Below are 22,620 nucleotides of genomic sequence, written 5' to 3' on the forward strand. Positions count from 1 at the left end.
TGAATTATTTTTAAGTTAAAAATTAAGTCGGTAGAATGACTAAAACATAAGTTAATCTTTCCCTCTTCCACTAGATTACAGACCTCCTTGATGTTGTACTAGACAGTTTCATCAAAACCAGTGCAACGGGTGGCTTGGGATCAATAAAGGCTGAGGTGATGGCAGATACCGCTGTAGCTTTGGCTTCTGGAAATGTGAAATTGGTTTCAAGCAAGGTAATCACTTCTCCTTTGCCTTCTGGGCTATGGTTTGATATATCTGTTTTGTTTTTTTTTATCAGTAGGTTTTTTTGTTTTATAACAATCATTTTAAAAAGAAATTTTTGTGATAAAACTTTTTAGCTCCCATTAAAAAATTTTTTTTTTGCTTCTTTACAGGTTATTGGAAGGATGTGCAAAATAATTGACAAGACATGCCTATCTCCAACTCCTACTTTAGAGCAACATCTTATGTGGGATGACATTGCCATTCTGGCTCGCTACATGCTAATGCTGTCCTTCAACAATTCCCTCGACGTGGCAGCTCATCTCCCCTACCTCTTCCACGTTGTTACTTTCTTAGTAGCGACAGGGCCACTCTCCTTGAGAGCTTCCACACATGGATTGGTCATTAACATCATTCACTCTCTGTGTACTTGTTCACAGCTTCATTTTAGTGGTAAGTTCCAGGAAAGCAGTGTGTGTTTTTATCAAGTCCTTTCCCCATTTTATACCACCTGATTAGCCTCAATTACCTATTAATTTATTAATATTACGATGCCTTCACACCAAGCTGCTTATTTAGATCTATAGTAATGACATGAAATACAGTCGAAATAGAAAAAGAATGAATTACTTTCATTCCATCTCAAGCCACAGCTGAGATGTTCTATGCACATTTTTCATGGAAACTCTAATAGTTATCACCTAAGCTAAAAACTCAGCACTGGTTGACAGTGTTGCTTTCCTAGTATGAATTTGTAGATAGGGAGTTAATTGATGAACATGAAGCTAATGTATCCAGAGGGTTGATTGAGGGAGCACTGTTAGGTAATTTGATATGATATTCAAATTTTATAAATTCATAATAAAATATGTGAAACTTTAGAATTTTTTTAAAAAAATTGTATCTTTAAAGTCTTTACTTGTTCCTTTTCTCTTTTACAGAAGAGACCAAGCAAGTTTTGAGACTCAGCTTGACAGAGTTCTCATTACCGAAATTTTACCTGCTGTTTGGCATTAGCAAAGTCAAGTCAGCTGCTGTCATCGCCTTCCGCTCCAGCTACCGGGACAGGTCATTCTCTCCTGGCTCCTATGAGAGGGAGACTTTTGCTTTGACATCCTTGGAGACAGTCACAGAGGCTTTGTTGGAGATCATGGAGGTACAGAAGGCAAAATGATAAGAAGCTAAACTCATTTTTAAAAATCCACTGGTATTTCTGTATAGAAGAAATACTGTTTTATTCTGTTTTGCACTTAATGCTTAAATAAAAACATTCCCATAGACTGTGTTTAGATGTTTCTAGAAACATTTACGTACATAAATATATTCAGAGTATCTTTTTCTTAGGCATGTATGAGAGATATTCCAACATGCAAGTGGCTGGACCAATGGACAGAACTAGCGCAAAGGTATGTCCCAAATTTAAGTTGCAAAAGTATGTATACTGTTGAAAAGATAGATATTACTGCATAATTGATATTCTAAGTAATCTATGTATTTATATGTGTATATATATAAACACAAAGGTTTTCATAAGCTCTTTGAATTTTTCAATTGTAGATTTGCATTCCAGTATAACCCATCCCTGCAACCGAGAGCTCTTGTTGTGTTTGGCTGTATTAGCAAACGAGTATCTCATGGGCAGATAAAGCAGATTATTCGTATCCTCAGCAAGGTACTTCCTCCTCTTCCCAAATATTTGTGGTTCCCAAGTTGTAAAGTATATCTTGAATTTTTCTAAGGGACATTTAAATTTGAATTTAATAAAGTATCTTATATGTTGTTATTGAACCTTTAAAAATGGTTTTTTTTTATTTATTATAATTCTTTGAAGTGAAGCCTCTCTAGAGAAGATATCTTTAAAAAATTAAGTATTTCTTTTGGCAGAAGGTACTCTTACTATTTTATTATAAGCATTTAACTAGATGGTAAGATGAGCCTTACCTTTCTAAGGTGGCTCAGTGGTAAAGGATCTACTTGCAATGCAGGAGAGGTGGGTTTGATCCCTGGATGGAGAAGATCGCCTGGAGAAGGAAATGGCAACTCACTCCAGTATTCTTATCTGGGAAATCCCATGGACTGAGGAGCCTAGTGGGCTACAGTCCATGGAGTTGCAAAGAGTTGGACATGGCTTAGCGACTAAACAACAACAAAGACTAGCCTTATATAATGTTATGTAATTTGTAATTGCTATAACAATGCCTGACTTACTATATTAGCATATAATATAGAAATACTTTTTAAAAAGATTCCAAATGTACCTACTAGCTACCAAGATCACCACAGCATTGGAAATAATTCTTGCACTTATTAAATAAGGAATTGTTCCTGAAGTAATTCTGAAATTCAGTTTAGGAGTAAATGTTTTGTTTCAATGAAAGTAACATAAAGAATTCTGTTTCTCTAAAAGGCTCTTGAGAGTTGCTTAAAAGGACCTGATACTTACAACAGTCAAGTTCTGATAGAAGCTACAGTAATAGCACTAACCAAATTACAACCACTTCTCAATAAGGTAATCACTGCGTAGAAAATGAGTGCATTTATTTTGGGTGTTAGTGTTAAATGTTATTTTCTTTCAAAGAGTTCAGAAAATAAGATGAATAGAGAAATTATAAAGAAAAAGCTGTAGTTAAAGTAGAACGTCTTACCTTAAAATTCAGTTGTTTTATTTACATTAGAGGAAGAATATGTTCTTAAGTGCTTGGGTATTGTCTTATCAGTGCTTAAAGGAAAGATGGATATATATTCTTAATTATTTCATCCAGTTGAGCATCTGCTGTGTGCCAAGTACTGTTTTAGGTGCTAGAGATATAATAGTGAACAAAGCCAATAAAATTATCTGCCTTCATGGAACTTTTATTCTGGAATGAATGTGAAAGTTGAGGAGTAGCTAGATAATAAAGTAATTAAAATACATGATATGTTAGTTGGTGATCATTATTGTGGAGAAATGTAAAGCTGGGGTAAAGCACACCTGATAATCAAAGGAATTTGGGTGCTAAGTGAAGATAATGTTTAAAGGGAATACGATAATAGTAGCCACTGTTTTAGGATGGTCTGAGCTCATCTCAGCTTTGTGACCTCAGGCAGGTCATCTGTATAACATCTGGACCTTATGTTTCCTCATTAATAAATTGACTAAGTAATGGCGTAGTATTATCTTCCAACTCTAAAGTTGTATTCTGTGAATTGAGTACAAAGATACACCAGATTGAGAGAGCTTACAGAGAAATAAAGACCTGTATGTTCCTGGTATTGAGCTATGTGTTCTACAGACATTCTAAAATGGCCAAATTGGGGTTCTTTTGCTATTCCAAAATTGATATTTTTGTGTGCACAGTTAGAAAAAGACACTGTGCAGTGCTAACTGTAAGGCCAAGCTGAATGGAATGCGTCTGGCCCAGATGCTTTTTTAAAAAGTCTTCCAGCTCTTCTGCCTCCTGCTTCTCACCTTTCCCCAGCAAAGGAGGATAAAAAAATTCAGAAGTGATTATAGCTCCCTTAAGGAGAAACCTATTACAGGGAGAAATTAATCATCCTCGATGCTTACCTAAACACCCTGGATCCGAACAGAACTTAGGGGTTTAGCTAAGGAATTTCCCAATCCCAGTCAGGATCCCTTGGGATTTGTTAAGGGATTCTAATTGCCCATCTGGACCTAGAGCCCAAGTTTTCAGATCTGTATCAACTAATGCAGATGTTAGTTTCTGAAAGCAGAACAAGGGAATGACTAGAGAAAGCAGGTTGAAAATACAGCTCAAAGGACTTGGAATCACATAGTCCAGAAGCTTGCACCAAATACAAGGAATTAGCTCAGAAATTACTCAAACCTATCTCAGAGCTTTCTCCAAAAACCATAAAGGGGCAAAGATTCAGTAGTGCAAGCAAAGATCAGATGAATCAATCCAAACTATTATGGAAGACTAGGGGGGAAAGTTTTAAGCAATATTCTGGCTTGACATTTGAATCGTTCTCTAACAACTAAAATGATCCTTTTGCTTAACTCCACCTTTAAAGAAGGCTTAGATGAGGATTTAGCTACTCTTGTCAAATACAGTCTAGGTTGGTCTGAGTGACACACAAAACACTTTTGTTATTGGCTGACCAATTTTTCAAAACCATTAAAAAAAGAAGAAAAGGGGGTATCTATGAAAATTATGAACCTTCAATTACACCACTTTATTACCCAATGCCAGTAGAAAATTAACTGACCCCCAACCAATTTAATTCCCAAAACAGTAGAGAAAACTTGAAGGAAAAAAAAAAATCTCTCTTTAGAATTCTTGTCCTGAGGGCAGTAACTCCTACTAGGAGAACCTGATTTTCTCTCCCTGTGCCTTAAGACCCAGAGTGCTCTGGATCACTTATCTAGACTGTCTCTTAATTGCTGAAACTGAGGTGGGGAAAGGAAAGAAGCCTTTTAAATTTTCTTATTCCAACTTATTTACATTTTGTTTTATATTATATCTGATTCATGACTAAGTTTAGAAAATGAAGGTATTTATCTCATTGTATCTGTTTGGATATATGTATGTCTCAGTATATTTCTTTGTCTTTGGATAATATTGCTGAGGTTAATTTGTAAAATGAGCTTTAACCTAACCACCCTAAAGAAAAATAAGCACTTGCAAATTGAGCAGTTCTAAATACAAGAGAAATTAACCTAAGTGAATTTCAGGTTCACATGAATTAAGAAATACTCAGTATTAAGTACCTGGTATTAATATTTGTTGATCTAATTAATACAGACTTGCTTAAAATATTAAGCATAATATTTTCATTGTGCCTAGGTTTAATATGTTAAATAAAGTGTTGTTATATCTGTTACAAATTTGTAAGCAAGGAAAGTAACTCAACTAAAAAAACTTTTAAGGAAAGAAAGTGTAAATGAGATAGGAACTTATAGATAAACTCTATTAAGGGGCTACCCCAATGGCTCAGCTGTAGAGAAGTGCCTGCCAGTGCAGGAGATACAGGTTCGATCCATGGGTCGGGAAAATTCCCTGGAGTAGAAAATGGCAGCCCACTCCAGTATTCTTGCCTGGAAAATACCGTGGACAGAGTAGCCTGGTGGGCTACAGTCCATGGGGTCAGAGAGTCAGACACAACAGAGCGCACACACATGATTTCTTGTATACCGCAATGTGTTCTGATGAGACGGTGGTGTATCTTACTAACCTGGAGTGCGTCTCCCCTGCCTAGGACTCCCCTCTGCACAAAGCCCTCTTTTGGGTTGCTGTAGCCGTGCTACAGCTCGATGAGGTCAACTTGTATTCAGCAGGCACTGCACTTCTGGAACAAAACCTGCACACCTTAGACAGTCTCCGGATATTCAACGACAAGGTAAACAAGCTTTCGGTTGGTATTTCTAAATTATGCATGTTAGAGTGTCTCCTCCTTTTTTTGTTGTTATCTTTTAAAATTAGAAGAGATCCATCTTTAAATATGAATTTCTATGTAACTGGTTGTGAATATAATTCCTTACTAGCTCATAAAAATGGTTTAAACTTTGCATACTTTTTTATATAAAAATAGCAAAAAAACAGTACTTGCCCAATATTGGTAAGCAGAATAAGGATAAAAATATTGAGTAATGATAATAGCTACCTTGCTAGGCTCTATGCTGTCTTATGCACTGTACATTCATAAATTGTAATTTCATAACCCAAGGGTAAAGGTTAGCATTCCCCACCCCTACTTCACTTCATGAAGAAATAATCTAAAATTAAGCTCACTTTTATTGAATTATGGTACTTAATGAGAAATAGGTATAATTAGAAGCAGGTAGGGAGTTTGGAGGTGTTTAAAGGAAACTTTTGGATATTTAATTATGCTAGTTTTTTGTTTCCTTAATCCCACTTTCAAACATATTAATTCCATCACCACCCCTCTTAACACCTATTAGTCTTGATTGAGATTGGATTTTGGTTTGCAGAGTATAGTAAAAGAAATACAATAGAATATACAATATATTTGTTTTGTCTTTGGAGAAAAAAAAAAGAAGCATCTAGGAGAAAAGAGAGGAATTTTAAGATAGATATGCATATATAATAAGAGATTTGCTTAAAGCAAAATTAACAGAGCTTGTGAGAAGAAAGAAACAGACCAGAGCATGGTTTTATGTGTGAAGATGCCTGGTCTAAGCATTGTTTGTTTTGTCTTCCAAATAGTAGTGTACTGTAGACCCAGAATAGCTGGTGTTCTGGGAAATATGGAAACAGAATTTTAGATGTAGAAATTATCTTGAAGTTTTAGCATCCATTTTATAGGACAGAAAAGAACAAAGAAGTCAGGTAACTTGTTCATGTTTGTACATCTGATTTGGAACCAGAATCTCTCTTTCCTAATCCCGTTGCTCTTTTCTGGAGTGGTCTTGGGACAGTGGTGGTCAGAGAGATGGCTAGCTATTGGCCTTTTGTGTGAATATAGGATATTTGTAAGTGAAGTGTTTGTCTAGGAATATCTGCCTTGGCATTTTCATTGCCAAAATAGACCCATTAGCAGAAGTTAATATTGACTTCAGTGCCTCAGAATACTAGGAATCAGTTAATAAATCTTGTTAAAAGTTACCAGAATGAAAGATGAATAAGGTCTGAGGATCTATTATTTAACCTAATGACTATAGTTGATAACACTGTATTATAATTGAAATTTGCTAAGAGAGGAGAACTTATCCCAAAAAGGGGGATAGGATATAAATATGTGAAGTGATAGTTTATTAACTTAATGGGAGAAATGTATATGTGAAAGGATATACTTTCATTATTCAAATCATCACATTGTACACTTTAAATACCTTACAGTTTTGTCAGTTATACCTCAGTAAAGCTGAAGAAATATATATGCATTGAACTTATAGTAAGTTAATGCTTTAATATTTGTGTAATATTCTGCAACTTGCTTTTTTTTAAACAATATGAACATCTTTCTAAAGCATGTATATATACACACACACACAAAATTTCATGTGTGTGTGTGTATAATTCTTCCTCATGACTGCAGAGTATTTTACAGAATGCATGAGCCACAACTTATTTAACCATTTGCCCATTAATGAACATTTGATTTGTCTGTTATCTTTTTTTATTATAGAAAATGCCACTCTAAACATCTCTCTACATTTATTTTATAGTCTATAATGTTTTTCTTTCTTTGAGGTAGAAACCTAGACAGACCTGAACATGACCCTAAGTACTTGCAGTTTTTGCTTTAAAATAAAATCTCTGTGTATAAGAGAATCACAGGGCTTCTTTTTTTAAAAATGCAAATTCCTGGGTCTTACCACTTCCCATGATTCTGAGATGGAACTCAGTACTTTCCACCCTTGAACAAGCATCATCAGTGACTTTAAGGCAGGTATTCCTGAAACCACACCTTAGGAAATACTGTTAGTGAGTGAAGTCGCGCAGTCATGTTCGACGCTTTGCAACCCCATGGACTGTAGCCTACCAGGCTTCTCCATCCGTGGGATTCTCCAGGCAAGAATACTGGAGTGGGTTACCATTTCCTTCTCCAGGGAATATTCCCGACCCAGGGATCGAACCCGGGTCTCCTGCATTGGAGGCAGACACTTTAACCTCTGAGCAACCAGGGAAGCCCCTAAAATACCTTAATTTAGAGGTCAAGTTACGTAGCATTTTTGAGTTTCAGTTCTATGTTTTAACCACACTATAATGTCAGATTCTCCAGGGCTAGTAGTTTTTGTCTGTTTAGTTCACTGATACATCAATCAATTGATCAATCTGTAAAATGGAGCTAATATCTGTTACACAGAATTGCTTTAAGGTTTCAGTACAATAATGTTCTATGCAGCAGGCACTCAGTAAATATGAGTTCTCTTCATTCTCCTGAGTATCCAGTCGTAGTACACAAAGTGCCAGCTACAATTCAGTGCACAGTCTCATTTAAAATAACAGTATAGGTTTTTAAAAGTCACCAGGATATAAATTGACAGTCACTTATTTTGCATTATAAATCAAAGCTGTTGTATCTTCCATCACCTTATTCCCTACATGCTTGACTCTTTTGCACTAATTTATTTGTAGTACCTTAAATGTTCTATGGTATTTTGTAGTCATCTGAAAATAATTTTTCTCAACCTGAAAGGATTATTTACCTTGTCATAGCTGTTGAGTGCAAACAAAAGCCAATTAAGTGATCCTTCCTGTGTGAACCCCATCAACCATCTCATGATTGTTTTTAATAGAGTCCAGAGGAAGTGTTCATGGCAATCCGGAACCCTCTGGAATGGCACTGCAAACAAATGGATCATTTCGTTGGACTCAATTTCAACTCTAACTTTAACTTCGCACTGGTTGGACACCTCTTAAAAGGTAGAGGCATTGTGTCAAAATATTTTTATGAAATAGTATCAAGAACCCAGAAGTAACTAAAATAATTGATATAATTTGGCTCATATGTCTTACGTTAAATGCAAACTATATGTCTTAGTGAGTTATGTTTTGTTTAGTGTGTATTTTAATACAGCCTAATTTCCATATCAAATACCAAATTTCCTTTAGAAAGCAAGGGAGTTGATTGTTACACAGTTTCTAAGTACTGAACTTTCTAATAGCTGTTTTATTAGTTAAGGATACTTAAGTATCTTTTTGGTTATCAAAATAAGACAAATTTTAAATTAATAAATGTTATTTGAGTAACTCATGTTAGAAATTTGAGATTTGACCAGAGATTGTCTTAACTTGTTACGAATTTACTGTTGTTCAGTCCTGTTATTACATACCATAGGACCTCGCCCTCTGGTCCCCATTCTCCCACCTCCACATTTCTGTATTACTTACAGCAGTGATCTCCAGTTATTCCTCAGAGTCAGTTCATTCAGTTGCTCACCTGACTTTACTCCCTATTTCTGACTTCACTGAATGTTAGCTTTGGTTGATTAATCTGGTACAGGCATGGCCCCAAACTGCATTTAATAGAAATGACATATAGGGTGAGTCAGAAGCAAAAGCACTGTAAAGTATAGCCTGGGATAAGTAGCTAGCATGAATTGCTGGTTTTAGATTTGGTCAAAATTAGAGACTCAAGCTAGAACTTGAATCTGCAGTTTTGTATCAATTTAAATGATTGAGGCTTGAGGGATCATAAAGGTTCCCCCAGGTTTTTAACCAGGTACACACATACACACACACACACACACTGGTGTGAATGTATGCATTTTATTTCACCACCTTATGAAATCTTTGCAAAAAAAATATTGACCGTTCTGATCTCTAAAGGGACTAGGGATTGCTCAAAAGATACTACACTTACTGCAGGATACCAAGAGATGAATTGCAACTAGGCTGATAAAGTGCTTGCTTATTCTGTATTTCTAAAGGAATATGAAATATTTCCAGTATACAAATCCCCTGTTTTAAATGGAGTTGCATTAGTAATTAAAAGCTGTCCAAAGATCAAACTTACCCCCTAATCAACTCAGTTCTTTGACCTTTGGGAGCATATAGTCCTTGTATCATAAGGCTTTTTCCTTTAAAAAGCCTTATGATAAAAAAAAAGTGATAAAACCCTGTTTTCAAAGCATACCTTAAGACAAACTACAATAATAGGCTTTAAAAAAAAAAAATCCTTGTGCTGTTGTAGGGAATAGAAGATCTGAAATACCTATAGTCTTTCCTCATTTTCCTCTCTCTGAGGTACCTTAGTGTTATAGGGAGCATTATTCTGTTCTGCACATTTTTGGTGCTTAATCCTATATGTAATTAATTAACTGTTCACACATGTGCATATTTTACCTTCCCCAATGGCTAGTCTCAGAAGGCAGGAGTTACCCCTTATATACTTCTCTTCTTTGCAGAGTTGCTAGTCACAGAATAAGAATTCAACAAATGCTTACTGAAAGAAAGAATTAACTTTTTGTTTGTTTTTATTTTTTCTAGGATACAGGCATCCTTCACCTGCCATTGTCGCAAGAACAGTCAGAATTTTGCATACACTACTAGCTCTGGTTAATAAACACAGAAATTGTGACAAATTTGAGGTGAATACACAGAGCGTGGCTTACTTGGCAGGTAAAACACAAAGTAGACAAAATTAATCTTACAGGTAGCACTAGTGGTAAAGAACCTGCTTGCCAATGCAGGAGATGTAAGAGACAGGGGTTTGGTCCCTGGAGGAGGGCATGGCAGCCCACTCCAATATTCTCGTCTGGGAAATCCCATGGACAGAGGAGCCTGGTGAGCTATAGTCTATAGGGTCACAAAGAGTAGGACATGACTGAAGTGACTTAGCATGCACATATATATCTGAGGACCACAGAAAAGGTACAGACACCTAGGGGTCCTTCTGCTGATTGCTTGGCAGAGTAAAGAGTTCACAACTCAGTCCCGTGGTATTGGTTAAAATTTTGAAAGTTGGCCAAAACATTTTTCCTTATAAAAGAATTTGCATTAGTATATGAAATAGGTTCTCTTGTCATCTTTGGTTCATGAAACTACGTAACTCCCTGTTGTCTGTTATAGAATCTAAATGCCTGAGCCTAGTGTCTTGAAGGAGAAGGAAATGGCACCCCACTCCAGTGTTCTTGCCTAGAGAATCCTGTGGACAGAGGAGCCTGGGGCTGCTGTCCATAGGGTTGCACAGAGTCAGACACGACTGAAGCAACGTAGCATGCATATGTGCATTAGAGAAGGAAATGGCAACCCACTCCAGTATTTTTTTTTTGACTAAATTTTTTTTTTTTACTTTATTTTACTTTACAATATTGTATTGGTTTTGCCATACACTGACATGAATCCACCATGAGTGTACATGAGTTCCCAAACATGAAACCCCCCACCCCCACCCCATATCATCTCTCTGCATCATCCCCATGCACCAGCCCCAAGCATCCTGTATCCTGCATCCCACTCCAGTATTCTTGCCTAGAGAATCCCAGGGACAGAGGACCTGGTGGGCTGCCATCTATGGGGTCGCACAGAGTCGAACACAACTGAAGCGACTTAGCAGCAGCAACAGCATCTTGAGCCCTGAAGCAGCCCTCTTGATTCTGTCCTCTTTCTCTAAATGTCAGAGGCTCATTTTTTATTTCCTTTCGAAATGGATGGGCTATTTTAAGCTAGTCTACTTGCCATCTACTAGAAGTGCCTTTATGTCTCTTTAATATTCATTCTTGATGCCATTTGTTTTGCCTAGATTGTCTGCCCCTCCCCTCCTTCCATTGTACTATCCTCCCTTGCTATTGCCCAATTTGTGTTTCTCCTCTCAGCAACACTTAGCAGTTATATGTAACAAAGGTTTTGAACATAGTCTTTTTTAAATTGGAGTATAGTTGATTTACAGTGTTGTATTAGTTTCTGCTGTACAGCAGAGTGAATCACATACATATATATATATTCACTTTTTTTAAGATTCTTTTCCCATATAGGTCATTAGCGGGTATTGAGTATAAATATAGTCATTTGATGGAAAGTGCTGATTCCCCAGTTTAGCAGACTTCAGTTTGTAGCAACTTTTTTCAGTCATTTGACCTTGAGCAAATCATTTAACATTTCAAAGTATTTTTCTTTACCTAAGAAATGGACATTATAGTCCTGGCCTGCTGACCTTTTATGTTTGTTGAGGTCAAATATACATTAAAGCGCTAGACTATATAGATACTGTTTAAGTCTCTGTTTAATGTTTACATGCAGCCTTCCAAAACAGATGGTAAACCCTGTAAGATAAACAAATCTGTCCTAAGGGCTTATACCCTTAAACTTCATATTCTTCAAGACTGTTTACATGCTTGTTTACCAGCTGTTACTCTCTTTAGGAGCTTGTAAAGAAGCATATCCTATTTTAAGTCATATTTGTGATTTATTAAATTGTTAAGTCTTCCTTCTTGTTTCTTTTAGCTTTACTTACAGTGTCTGAGGAAGTTCGAAGTCGCTGTAGCCTAAAACATAGAAAGTCTCTGCTTCTTACTGATATTTCAATGGAAAATGTTCCTATGGATACATATCCCATTCATCATGGTGACCCTAGCTATAGGTAAGTGGGCTTTCCCTCCCATCATTACATAATTTTCATCAGGTTTGATTTTCCATGCCAGTGGAGTCAAGCAGCAGAGTAATCCAGAAGGTAATATAGAAGGGAAACTAAAGATAATCAAGGAAGAGTGTGAATCAAAACTCATTTTATTAATGTTCAATATTTTATGTGGGTTAGTAGTGAGAAGGGCTTCCCTGGTAGCTCAGACGGTAAAGCGACTGCCTGCATTGCAGGAGACCTAGGTTCAATCCCTGGGTTAGGAAGATCCCCTGGAGAAGGAAATGGCAACCCACTCCAGTACTCTTGCCTGGAAAATTCCATGGATGGAGGAGTCTGGGGGGCTACAGTCTGTGGGGCTGCCAAGAGTCGGACATGACTGAACGACTTAAGTTTCTTTTCTTTCTTTCTTAGTGAGAAAGTTCTTCTTACCTGATTGTACTAATTAGTTAACATTACTTTGTCTCTTTTTAAGCACAAGTCAGTTGGATGATGAAGAGATGATCTTGAAAGTATCAGATTGTAGGAGAAGGCCTAGGAAAACCTAAGTTGAAATATAAGCAACATTACAAGCTTAATGATAGAAAACTGAGGTATACAGATTTGTAAAAAGATATATATGCCAATATATTTGTGTATTTACTCATATCACACTAAAGTTACTAAAAATTTTTCTATAGCACTATAGAAAAATAGCACATTTAGATAAGATAATCAAATTATATTTGCTGTCATGTATGGCTTTGGATAGCATGTTTTTCACTAAAACATAGAGAAATTCCATAAAATTCGCATCATGTGGAGTTTTTTTATATTTTCAGTTAATGGTACCTTTAAGTGTTAGGTACAGTGTTGAACATAGGAAAATAATCATATACTTGTAGAGCTTGTATCATTAAGTTTATCAACATCCCACTTTTTCATAAAAAGCCCTTGGCATTTTCCAGCTGAGATCTTAACAATGTATGCAACAGCTTTCCAGGCATACTTGGCTTTCAGTAGTCTTACACTTTAGTCATTCCTATGATTATATTTATTTGAGATAATGCTCTTTTTGTTATGGAAAGTAAAAAGTGAATTTGCCTGTGTTCCCCTTGGTTTTTAAACCAGTGGTACGATTGCCTATTTAGACTTGATTTTCTCTTATTAAAAAATGAATGCAGTACAATTAAGTTGAACATTTGTTGAGTACCTCCTATGTATAAGATGTCATGGCAAGAAAGTGGATACCTCCTGGGGATAAATTAAGAGTTTGTTCTCCAAAGTGCTTTAAAGTATAGTTTTAAAATTAATTGATCACTGCCATTGGGAAATAGGACTGCCAATTAGAAGGGCCAAGAATGCTTGTTTTTGTCATCATGTTTATTGATTCTTCTCAATTGTTTTAATCTCTCAGGACACTAAAGGAGCATCAGCCATGGTCATCTCCCAAAGCTTCTGAAGGGTACCTTGCAGCCAGCTATCCACCTGCAGGCCAGACCAGTCCCCGAGCCAGGAAATCTATGAGCTTGGACATGGGGCAGCCTTCTCAGGCCAACACGAAGAAATTGCTTGGTTAGTTTATCTAAATTATATAGAAATGTTTAGAGTTGTTTTTAAAAATGGTCAGATACTTTCACTCTTGGAAAATTATTTGAAGCTCTTAAAGATTATCATAATGTTCTGTTTTTGATGCCAATGATAAGAGAGTTTGATAGATCAGTTAAGCCATATCAGTTAAGACAGAGGAATGAGAATGAGATCTCAGAACAGTTTTGTGGGGGATTCTTAGACTAAATATTGTGGCTGTACTTGTTTTATTCTGCCTTGGCCAGGCAGCAGCTAAATGAGAGTGGGAGAGACATTAGGTACTCACAGAAAAGGAAGAGTCTCACAGCATTCAGATGCAGGGCCTTTAACAGTATATTTTCCAAAATTATCATCTGTGGGCAGAATACATCAATATGCTATAAAATGTAATAATACTATTTGCCATCTTTTCTTAAAAAAACAAAAAGGTAAAGAGTTTTTGATTACTGTATTTTTTTATTACTCTAAGAAGATAGAGGGGGGTGGGAGGGGGGTTCATGTTTGGGAATGCATGTACACACATGGTGGATTCATGTCAATGTATGGCAAAACCAATACAGAATTGTATAGTAAAATAAAAATAAAAATTAAAAAAATAAGATAGAATTCTTGAAAATGAAAACTGCTCTTTTATATCAACATTCGCCCATGAGAAATACACCTAAAATGCTGTGAGACCCTTTCCCTTTTCAAAAGCTGAAGTAAAGATCCCGCCTCACCACGGATTGAATACAAAGGTCCTCTTATACGGCTTTGGCTAAGGAAGTATAAAATAAGTAACCTGCCAATAAACCATGAGAGAAACTGAAACCGTGAATGTTAATCACTATGACTAGTCACATAAGACTGTTCTCTTTTGTTTGAGTTTCTTTCTGTTTATACTTTGCCACAAATAATGTTCTAGGAGTTTTCTGGTTACTTAGTGTTTTGTGATTCTCAATTTTCATGCCAAGGACATTGTAAATGAAGAACTAACTTCAGAGAAAATGCAATATTGAATTCATTCAACCCATGTGCTAGATAAAAAAGTTTTATAGTCTTTGCCCTTGGAGGAGCTCATAGTTTGATGGCTAAGACATAATCATACAATCACAACAGCATCCCCGGGTGCCATTAAATATGTCTTGATGAGGGAAAACTGAGGATTGGGGGAAATTAGGAAAAGCTACAGAGGTGAGGTAACATTTAAACTGGGTCTTGAAGATTTGATACCTGTTTGCCAGGTAGACACAGGATAAGGAAGGCATGCATGCATTCAGGAGAGGTGGGAATAGCATGAATAAAGCAAAGTCAGGAAAAGCAGTGGGGTAGGAAATGAGGCTAGAGAAGGCTTGGAACTAGTTTGTAGGAGACTTTGTGCCATGTTAAGAAATTTAGCCGTATTATGTATCCAGCAGAGATCTTTAAATAGGGAAGGGACATTACGAAATTTTATTTTTAGGAAAGGTTTTTGGCTACAATATGGAGAAAGGGAAGTTTTTTGGCAAGGGAATCATATAAGAGATTGTTACAGCAGTCCAAGCAAAAAATGGCATAGGCCTACACTTAGGCAGGAGCAATGGAAGAATGGAGAAAAGGAATCAGCTTTGGGACTTCAGTTTAGTTCAGTTCAGTCTAACTCTTTGTGACCCCGTGGACTGCAGCACGCCAGGCCTCCCTGTCCATCACCAACTCGAGTTTACTCGGGAGTTTACTAGGGTTTGATTATATAGGCCAGGTAGGGCAGGAGAAGGCCAAGAAAGATGTTGGAAGTTTCTGGCTTCAAAAACTGTCTGGGTAGTGACTCCATCTGCAGAGGCTGGGGCTGATCTATTTATAGCACAAGGTAATTTAAGTTGGTTGGCACTGTATGTGGGCTTCCCTGGTGGCTCAGAAGGTAGAGTCCCCACACAGTGCCAGAGACCCGGGTTCAGACCCTGGGCTGGAAAGATCCCCTGGAGGAGGGAACGACTACCCATTCCAGTATGGGATACCTTCAGCATTCTCGGAATGTATATCTCAGCGAGAAATGAAAACCTACATCTGGAGATCAGGAAGAGAGAAGTGGACAGGTGGCATATTTAGAATTAATTAGCTCATTAGAGAGCTGAAGCTGTGGGAGTGGAAGGAGATCTCCCCGGAAGAATGCAGAGTGTAAAGTAAAAAGGAAGAATGAAATTTGATATTTTAACTGGTCACTGACTGAATGTCTAGCCTTGTGACTTCAAGCTAATCTCTTAAGTGATGGCTTCCTCAGTTTATAGGTATAGAAAACAAAGAAGTTAGACTAGATCCTTTGGGCTGTTAAATTATTTGACCTTGATTTTTATGACTATTGTGAATAATTATTAGTATTAAAACTTGAGGTTAATAGATTAAATTTCTCAAGTGTTCAATTGTCCAGATGTGAGTATAGTGGCTTCAGTTCTGGGTTTTAAAAAGTAATACTGTCACAAGTATTTCAGATTTATTTTTAGAGCTGCACCAAGAAAAATAAGAAAATTTCTTATAATACAAAGAACAGAAATATGTAAGTTCCAAATAACCCAATTTCAATACTTTTATTTTAAGAAAAAGTTTTTCAACAGTGATAGAGAATGTGATTAGAGAAACTCAAAGCCAAGTAAATGGTCCTGCTTGCTATTTTTGAAGCATCTCCCAGTGTATCTATTATTTAGTACTTTCAAGCATGCAGATCCTTTTCTCAGAGCTTGAAGAACTAAAATCAAAGTTTGATTTTGCCTTCATTTGGAAATTCTTCATATGTTAATGACTCATTTTTGCCACCAGCAGAATGCCTTAAATTGAAAAAAGGCAGTTCAGACATAATTGATCTTTGCTACTAAGTAGTGCCTATCTCTGTACTTATTATTAAATATTATGCTTGCTGGTGGAGTTTGGTTTACCTCCAGTGTAGTAAATGTAATCTCAATTTGATTTGGACCAGTAAGGCACATCCAGTCCTGAAATAGCACAGCTGTTTAGCCAAAATTCCTTAAGAAGATGAAATATGGAGACGAGAGGAACTCTGCCCCAGGGATGTTTGAGCTTTCTTTGGGTCCTAAGTGAAAATGCAAACACTTTATGCCCAAACATTTTCTTTTTAGTATATTCCTATTCACAGACACTGTGGTTAATAAACTTCCATATTCTGTAACTTTTGTTTATAGGAACAAGGAAAAGTTTTGATCACTTGATATCAGACACAAAGGCTCCTAAAAGGCAAGAAATGGAATCAGGGATCACAACACCCCCCAAAATGAGGAGAGTAGCAGAAACTGATTATGAAATGGGTGAGAAACAAAGTTAATAACTAATCTAGATCATTGAAAATAAGGAGGGAGAGTACATTAAAAGCCATATTTGCTTTCCAGCCATTCTTAGTGTTATTAGGATGAAATATAGAAACATTTGCTCTTTTTCAGATGATAAGCTGTACAGTCCTTAAAATGACAAATATCCTGAAATATGTGTGGAAAGTAATCATATATAGGATTGTAAACAGCATCATAAACAGCTAGCCAGAACTTTCATATATAGATGAATAGTAATTTTGTATGATGTTTATGTTATTTTAAGTGTCTGTTAAAAACCTATTGAATTATAGAAGTGACATTAAAATATAACAGGTGAAGTAGTATCTAGTGTGTTATATTCAATTAATACAGCTGATTGTGTTAATCCATATCTTACCACAGAAACCCAAAGGATTTCCTCATCACAGCAGCACCCGCATTTACGCAAAGTTTCAGTGTCTGAATCAAATGTTCTTTTAGATGAAGAAGTACTTACTGATCCGAAGATCCAAGCACTTCTTCTTACTGTTCTGGTAATATTTTTTGCTTTTTATGTATTTTTTCCAGGTCTACTCTTAGAAAGCCCTTAAGTATTAAAAACATGAAAGGAAGTCCATATTCAGCTTCTCACCAAAACAGATAACAATTCAGCCACAAAATAAAATGTTTTTTGTTTACTTGTTTGCAGGCTACACTGGTGAAATACACCACAGATGAGTTTGATCAACGAATTCTTTATGAATACTTAGCAGAAGCCAGTGTTGTTTTCCCCAAAGTTTTTCCTGTTGTGTAAGTATCTCCACCTGCATTTAACTTTTGTATCTGTCCTGAAGTCAAGTGTTTTATAAAAGTTAGGAAAAGTATCACCCAGTAATGTTCACTGATTGTGGATAGGGAAACATGAGGTAGTGGATAGTGATTTTAGCTTAGAGACAGCGGGTTTAAAGAGACCTAAGATTTGTTTTGGCCTGTCAATCAGGATGAACATTTTGTTTATCTTGTTGTTTCCATACATTGTTCATTGTGATGAACATCATTTATTTCCTCACTTAGGAGGAAACTGTTAGATTGCTATTAATGTATTTAAATTAGCATACCTGTTATGGTTCTTTTTTCAGTAGAGCTTTTATTTTTTAATCCACACTTGAGTGAAAGCAAAATTGACCTCTTATTTGGGAATGAAATTTTATTCTCTCTTAAGGGATGAAATCATATAAGCCTCAAAGTGTTCAAATCTAAATAACCCAAAGAAATTTGGGATCCCCTGGGGAAGGAAATGGCAACCTACTCCAGTGTTCTTACCTGGAGAACAGGAGTCGGACACGACTTAGCAACTAAACCACCACCACCATTCCTAATGTAGGCCTTCTGTGTAGTATCATTATTTCCTTGTTTTTGTTTTATTTGTTTTTATTTATTTATTTGGCTGTGTCTGGTCTTAGTTGCAGCACACAGAATCTTTTAGTTGCAGAATGTGGGATCTAGTTCCCTGTGTGTATACATGTACATGTTCAGTCATGTCCGACTCTTTTGCCACCCCGTGAACTGTAACCTGCCAGGCTCCTCGGTCCATCGAATTTTCTAGGCAAGTGGAATGGATTGCCATTTCCCTCTCCAGGGGATCTTCCCGACCCAGGGATCAAACCGTGTCTCTTGAATCCCTTGCATTGACAGGCAGGCAGATTCTTTACTACTGAGCCACCTGGGAAGCCTTTCTTTTTGTTTAATCTTATTTATAAATGTCAGAGTTTTATGTACTTCGCCCTTGGTTATTTTTATTAATGGAATGTAGGTGAGTTAGAAATAGTAGATTTCCTTGTAAGTTTGAATTGGGTCATATATTCCACCCCCTCCAAGCTAATTTTGTTCTCCTTATTTGATCTGATTCAGCATTTATTAACACTGACTAATACTAAATTTAGTTTTAACTCCTGGGTACATATCAGTAATCAGCAGAAAGAGATTGGTCCTAAAACATGCTGAGTGGCTGATAGTAGCCAGCTGTGTCTTGAGCAGTCAGCCAGCATGTATAGTTAAGCATGGTTAACTATAGTTAACCAACTAGTAATGGTGACATTACTAGTTGGTTGCTTTTACCATATTTTTCCTGATGACTATAAACACAGAACAAAACAAAACAGAAAAGCAAATACCTTCATATTACAAAATTTGGAAAAGCACCAAGAAGTTAAAAAAGCACTCATTACCCTTCATTTTTATCACATTGTTCTAGGAAAGAATGTATGTTTTCCAGTATATATTTTCATTTAATTTTCCTTTAAAATGTCCTCTGTTGACTTTTTTTAGGCACAATTTGTTGGACTCTAAGATCAACACCCTGTTGTCATTGTGCCAAGATCCAAATTTGTTAAATCCAATCCATGGAATTGTGCAGAGTGTGGTGTACCATGAAGAATCCCCACCACAGTACCAAACATCTTACCTGCAAAGTAAATAAATGTGCCGGGAGGAGGATTGTTGATGAGCTTGACACAGGCGTGGTGCTAAAGAATGCACTAGCGGAAGACTCTCTTATGAGGAACAGGCTTGTCCATACCTCTCTACTATGCCATTTTCCTACTCTTGATGTTGGGTTCAGTATGGTAACTGGTTGACAACTTTTTAACTAAAGTATGTTTTTATACTGAGTGTACTTTCAGTGAATTTTAGTCTACTTTGATACTCATCCTAAAAAAATGATTTTACTGTACATGTAGGTTTTATATATCATCAGCTATATAAATTATTTAATTTCTATTAAGATTAAAAGAATATCATGCTTGTTATAAGAGTAACATTTGGTTTGTTGCAGGTTTTGGTTTTAATGGCTTATGGAGGTTTGCAGGACCCTTTTCAAAGGTAAGAAAATATATTTTTCTCTACTGACAAAATGAAAATTTTATTTATATAAGTATGCCTGTTTTAAGAAACACAATGTGCTGAAAACCAGAATGATTCACACAAACACATACATTATTTTTATTAAAAGTTTTCTACCTCAAAATTCTTTCCAAGAGGCAGTACCTTTAATATGTTTATATACTAGCTTTTACAAAAAAAAAAAAAATCAACTAAATTTATGCTTGACTTTTCAGAAAGGTATAATAAACCTCTGTAAACTTTTCTACCTTCAGTCCCTCATGTAATTAATGACCTGCTGGTTCAGACAGTAAAGCGTCTGCCTGCAGTGCAGGAGACCTGGGTTCGATCCCTGGGTTGGGAAGATCCCCTGGAGAAGGAAATGGCAACTTGCTCCAGTACTCTTGCTTGGAAAATTCCATGGACTGAGGAGCCTGGTAGGCTACAGTCCATGGGATCACAAAGAGTCAGAAACGACTGAGTGACTTCAGTTTCAGTTTCAAGGCACACACTTAGGTATCTTATGATTAGGAAAGAGCATTACATATGGCTGAAATCTACCTCATGACCTGAAATTAATAGTGTTATATGTCGATTAAACCTGTTTTTGAAATTACATAATGAAAAAAAATTTACCTCGTGAAAACATTTTTTTCCTTCCAAGCTGTTGCATTAGATTCACTCTTCCCTGAAATTATCCTCATGTGGTCCATTCAGTTTGTTTTTTGATTGGCATTCATTGATATAGTGTGACATAAATATGTTTTTAATGATTCTCTCTGTATATGCTCTCTCTCCAAATTGATTGAGGTTCCTTGAAGGCAGGACTTGTATTTCTTCCCCTAGTGTAGTGTTCTAGAGATAGGGGTGCCAAATCAATGTAAATAGTGTAAACTTGTGTTTTAAAAATTGAGTGTTTAGTTTTATTTTATTTAATTAATACTGAATATCTCTTGATATGCAAAGGCTATCATTTACAAAATGGGCCTGAAGTCACAGAAATAAGTGTGTCATGCAGAAACTTTTGTGGTTTGATTGCCAGTAACCCTCCATTCTCTTCAGAGTGTTTAGTTAGTTGAATCTCTAAATGGCAGCTGGAATGTTGCTCTGCTCATTCTCCCTGTTTTGGAAAATAGTCTAGACATCATTCTTGACAATTGGATTGTCTCAGGATTAATTCAGTCTCTGTCTACGCATGGCCTCCAATAATTGCAGGTTCATCTGGAAGCCATAAGTGTAAGCTGAATAAAATTCCCAGTTGTAAGTCCCATGGTAGTCTATATATATTTCATCCCCCCAACCCTGCCTTTTTTAATGATCTGTAGTATAAAAGAAGAAAAACAGCAAATTGAACCCAAAATAAAAATTGAATTACTCTTTTTTGGCTTCAAAGGGGATTTAGAAAAAATAAAAAAGAATGGAGCTAAAATAATTTCGTATTTTCCATTACAGCAAACACAAATCCCAGACTATGCTGAGCTTATTGTTAAGTTTCTTGATGCCTTGATTGACACGTATTTGCCTGGAATTGATGAAGAAACCAGTGAGGAGTCCCTCCTGACACCCACATCTCCTTATCCTCCTGCAGTGCAGAGCCAGCTTAGTATTACTGCTAACCTTAACCTTTCTAATTCCATGACCTCACTTGCAACTTCCCAGCATTCCCCAGGTCAGTAAATGTACTCTTTATATAAATTTGAGCAATAATATTACTATACAACATTAGGAATTCCCTTGTTATCAGTTTACAGCAGATTTTGCTCCTTTTTATCATGAAATTCATCTTACATTTCTTCTTTACCTTGTAGCTGATTTGAATTTTGGTTTCTGTAAAGCTTTCTACTTTCAAAGAGTTAACAAAAATACTGACATGTTTATAGAGTGTTTACATAAAATATTCTAAGGTTGAAACATTTTTAAGAGTTTAGGCAGGAAAGGTAACCTCAGGGACAGGTAATCCCTGTAAGTGAACAGAATTATAATTCCCTTGCTAGATATACTAATCTTGCTCTAGTGTTTCTGTGTCTCTGACACAGCCTACTCGATCCAAAAAATCTGCAAAGTATAGTAGTGTCCCTATTCCGTACTGCCAGCAACAACCTGAAAATCTAGGAGTAAACAAGCAACCAGACAAAAAAGCCACACCAAGAACATAACATCTTAAAGCCCATAAGCATATTCCTTATTCTGAAGTCACTCTTAGGTCCAAGTGTGGAAAGTATACCAATTCAACATGCATCCAACAGGTGGATACATTGAGAAATAGCTAATAGCTTGAGTGGGGCTCAGATAAGCAAGATGGCAGAAACAGCAAATGTACAGAACCTTCGGCTCATTCAGTGTCAAAGCAGATGATTTCTTATGATTCTGGTCAACCCTGGAGGTGTTACTCAATTCATTACAGAACTGACACCATTGTGTATATTATAATGACAGTAATAATGAAGGAAGTCTTCCATTGTGGTCATGTTTATACTCAGAAAGATATCTTTCCAAAGTGGTTAAAATTAAAAAGGTTTTGTGTTTAAATTTCCATTATCTGAAAAGTTTACCTATAAAACACTTCATGCTATAATGAAAAGTTATTAGATGTAGTTAAGTGTTAAGTGGATTTTCTTTTAAAACGCCAAGTAATGTATTATAACTACTTTGTATTGTTCAAGATCCATAAATAGAATTTCCAGTTTATAATCTTGGTTTTGCCTAAATATTTAGACCATACATAGTT

At 36.3% G+C, this 22,620-nt stretch overlaps 1 protein-coding gene across 8 annotated transcripts in view; it reads left to right on the plus strand.

Annotated features, from left to right (window-relative positions):
• NF1 (neurofibromin 1) overlaps positions 1-22,620 on the plus strand; it is a 244,679-nt gene that overhangs the window by 207,671 nt on the left and 14,388 nt on the right. For 7 of the 8 annotated variants that reach the window (XM_040243973.1, XM_040243976.1, XM_040243974.1 and 4 more), the window contains 17 exons: positions 75-215; positions 378-657; positions 1,146-1,360; positions 1,549-1,610; positions 1,762-1,876; positions 2,612-2,713; positions 5,404-5,544; positions 8,408-8,534; positions 10,101-10,232; positions 12,057-12,192; positions 13,586-13,743; positions 16,908-17,030; positions 17,436-17,566; positions 17,722-17,822; positions 19,341-19,483; positions 19,846-19,892; positions 21,345-21,561. In XM_040243973.1, the coding sequence (XP_040099907.1) occupies positions 75-215; positions 378-657; positions 1,146-1,360; positions 1,549-1,610; positions 1,762-1,876; positions 2,612-2,713; positions 5,404-5,544; positions 8,408-8,534; positions 10,101-10,232; positions 12,057-12,192; positions 13,586-13,743; positions 16,908-17,030; positions 17,436-17,566; positions 17,722-17,822; positions 19,341-19,483; positions 19,846-19,892; positions 21,345-21,561 (2,371 nt within the window). The remainder of the gene's footprint in view (positions 1-74; positions 216-377; positions 658-1,145; positions 1,361-1,548; positions 1,611-1,761; positions 1,877-2,611; positions 2,714-5,403; positions 5,545-8,407; positions 8,535-10,100; positions 10,233-12,056; positions 12,193-13,585; positions 13,744-16,907; positions 17,031-17,435; positions 17,567-17,721; positions 17,823-19,340; positions 19,484-19,845; positions 19,893-21,344; positions 21,562-22,620) is intronic. The other variant, XM_040243981.1, reaches the window with a different exon arrangement.

Source organism: Oryx dammah, unplaced genomic scaffold (genome assembly GCF_014754425.2).
Source record: "Oryx dammah isolate SB20612 unplaced genomic scaffold, SCBI_Odam_1.1 HiC_scaffold_8, whole genome shotgun sequence".
Classification (NCBI taxonomy): domain Eukaryota; kingdom Metazoa; phylum Chordata; class Mammalia; order Artiodactyla; family Bovidae; genus Oryx; species Oryx dammah.